This window comes from Cyprinodon variegatus, unplaced genomic scaffold (genome assembly GCF_000732505.1).
Source record: "Cyprinodon variegatus isolate N-32 unplaced genomic scaffold, C_variegatus-1.0 Scaffold696, whole genome shotgun sequence".
Lineage (NCBI taxonomy): Eukaryota > Metazoa > Chordata > Actinopteri > Cyprinodontiformes > Cyprinodontidae > Cyprinodon > Cyprinodon variegatus.
In genome coordinates, this window is record NW_015151149.1 from 179,920 (window position 1) to 181,974 (window position 2,055).

General features: G+C 33.9%; 1 protein-coding gene across 4 annotated transcripts in view; it reads left to right on the forward strand.

The window, feature by feature from the left end:
* Positions 1-2,055, forward strand: part of ccdc171 (coiled-coil domain containing 171) — a 36,887-nt gene that overhangs the window by 1,519 nt on the left and 33,313 nt on the right. For 3 of the 4 annotated variants that reach the window (XM_015394575.1, XM_015394576.1, XM_015394577.1), the window contains exon 3: positions 1,861-2,003. In XM_015394575.1, the coding sequence (XP_015250061.1) occupies positions 1,879-2,003 (125 nt within the window). In that variant the 5' untranslated portion in view covers positions 1,861-1,878. Of the gene's footprint in view, positions 1-1,860; positions 2,004-2,055 lie in introns of those variants that run through there. The other variant, XM_015394579.1, reaches the window with a different exon arrangement.

A 2,055-nucleotide genomic window follows, 5' to 3' on the forward strand; every position in this document is an offset into this window, starting at 1 on the left:
AAAGTAAAATAGATCGATACCGCGTTTTTAAAAATCTATTTGATATCGGCATATGAAAATATATTTGAGTATATTATTTTCAGAAATGGATAACAACACTGCTATTTTCAATGACTACTTATTTTTGTCCAGCTTTAACATCTGTATCGATATCGGTTATTGGCTACATGAGTTTTAAAATATCGGCATATCGGATATCGGCCAAAATCCCAATATCGTGCATCCCTAGTTCGATCATATAGTTCCAGTGCAGTAAAACAAAACCCTTTATATTTTCATACAAAACAATAGAATACATTCAGCTTGAAGTAACGGAATAGCAACAAAATGTCTACTGTTGCAACATAAAAAGTTAAAATTATAAAGTTAGAAATGCAAGCTTATGAACAGGATAGTTTTTCACCCCTATTAGGGATTAATGCTTTTGAGATTGTAAAGCATCACAGCATCAATCATCATCTATTGATTATTGCAAAATAGGATATTAGTTTATATATAATGGGCTAAAACGCTCTACTATTACAATAGGTAAAACTATGTTGAAGTTCTATGTTGTTGTCTCTGCTGCTTATTTTCAAGCAACCATCCAGTTTCAGGTTTTATATGTCATATTTATATTCATCTGTCCAGAGCTCAGGATTGTACTGTGACTTGTTTCTGCGTAACCAAAACTCAGCAGTTCACAGATCCTGAAAACTGCTAAATTGACTCCCATCTCCTCTATACAGTGTCCAGCTATAGTCCATTGAAAATCTTCTCCATGAAAAAGTGCTCTGATGTAGAATAATAGAAGAAAAACAAAACAGAAAAGCAAAAAAAAGCTGTTCTAACATCCCCAGAACCAGGCAACAGTACGTTGTCCTATCTGGACCCCTATGGAGGACAAACTCTGCCATATTTAAAAATAAATACAGAAATAAATACCATTGAAGAAATAAAAAGGGTAAAAAAAAAAAAATACAGAGGAAGAATAAACCAGGCAAAAATATTATATCATGCACATAAAGAAATACTTAAAAAAATAAGTAATAAATAAATAAAGTTAAAGATTATAACGGACAATAAATAAGTTAATTATTACAAAGGCAAATAAATAAAGAAGCTAATTAAACGAGATTAATACATTTATGTCTCACTGTATAATATAATTTCTACCTACATTTATTTGTTTTATTGTATTTTGGGGGGCATTCAATGAATGCTTATTTATTTATTGAGCATTTATTTATTTGTAAATATGGCAGAGTTGGCCCTCCATAGAACCTGACCAGTTCTGAAAACATGCAGGAAACATAATATCTTCCCATATGTGTTATATCTAATAAGCTATCGTATTAAGTCTGCAGTTCCATCTGATTTGTTGATTGCAGCATCAGGTGAAGTAAATTCAGGTGTTCTCATTGGTTGGTGCATAAAATGTACGGTTACCCATCCCCATAATTAAACATGTAGCTTCTGTAATGCTAATTTTAAATCAGCTTGCAGTTAAAAAGGCAAGTTTCAGATCCTGGGCCTGATGTTTAAGCACAATTAACTCATTAAGTCTGTCATCATTTGGTTTAAACATTTACACAGAAAATGTTCTTTTTGTTTTTGCTACTTTATAATTCCCAAAGGTTAAAGTTTCAGGTTGTTTTCCCTTTAATGTTATGCTAATTCAAACTGACCAGACTATTTATAAAAAGAAAAACAAAAAAACAGTCTAATTTATAACACAGTAAAACATCCCTTAGTCATCCTTTATTTCATTTATCTAAGACTAACCTCAGCCGCCGAAAATATGGAGAATATTTAGCAGAATGTTCCAAACAGTTTTTAAAATTCTTTCCATATTTAACCTCTATGTTACTTCATGTTCAGAACACATCTGCAGTAGGAATGCGCCCAGGAGCCACGGATCGGAGCAGACAGCCCAGCCGTTGCAAGAGAGCAGAGCGGCGGGAGGCTGAGAGGAGGACGGACCTCAGAGTCGGTGACCAGGGCTCCAAAGAGGAGAACACAGGGTACGGTGAACCCAGACTCAGTCAGAGCACCAAATACCTGCTGTCTAAAGTA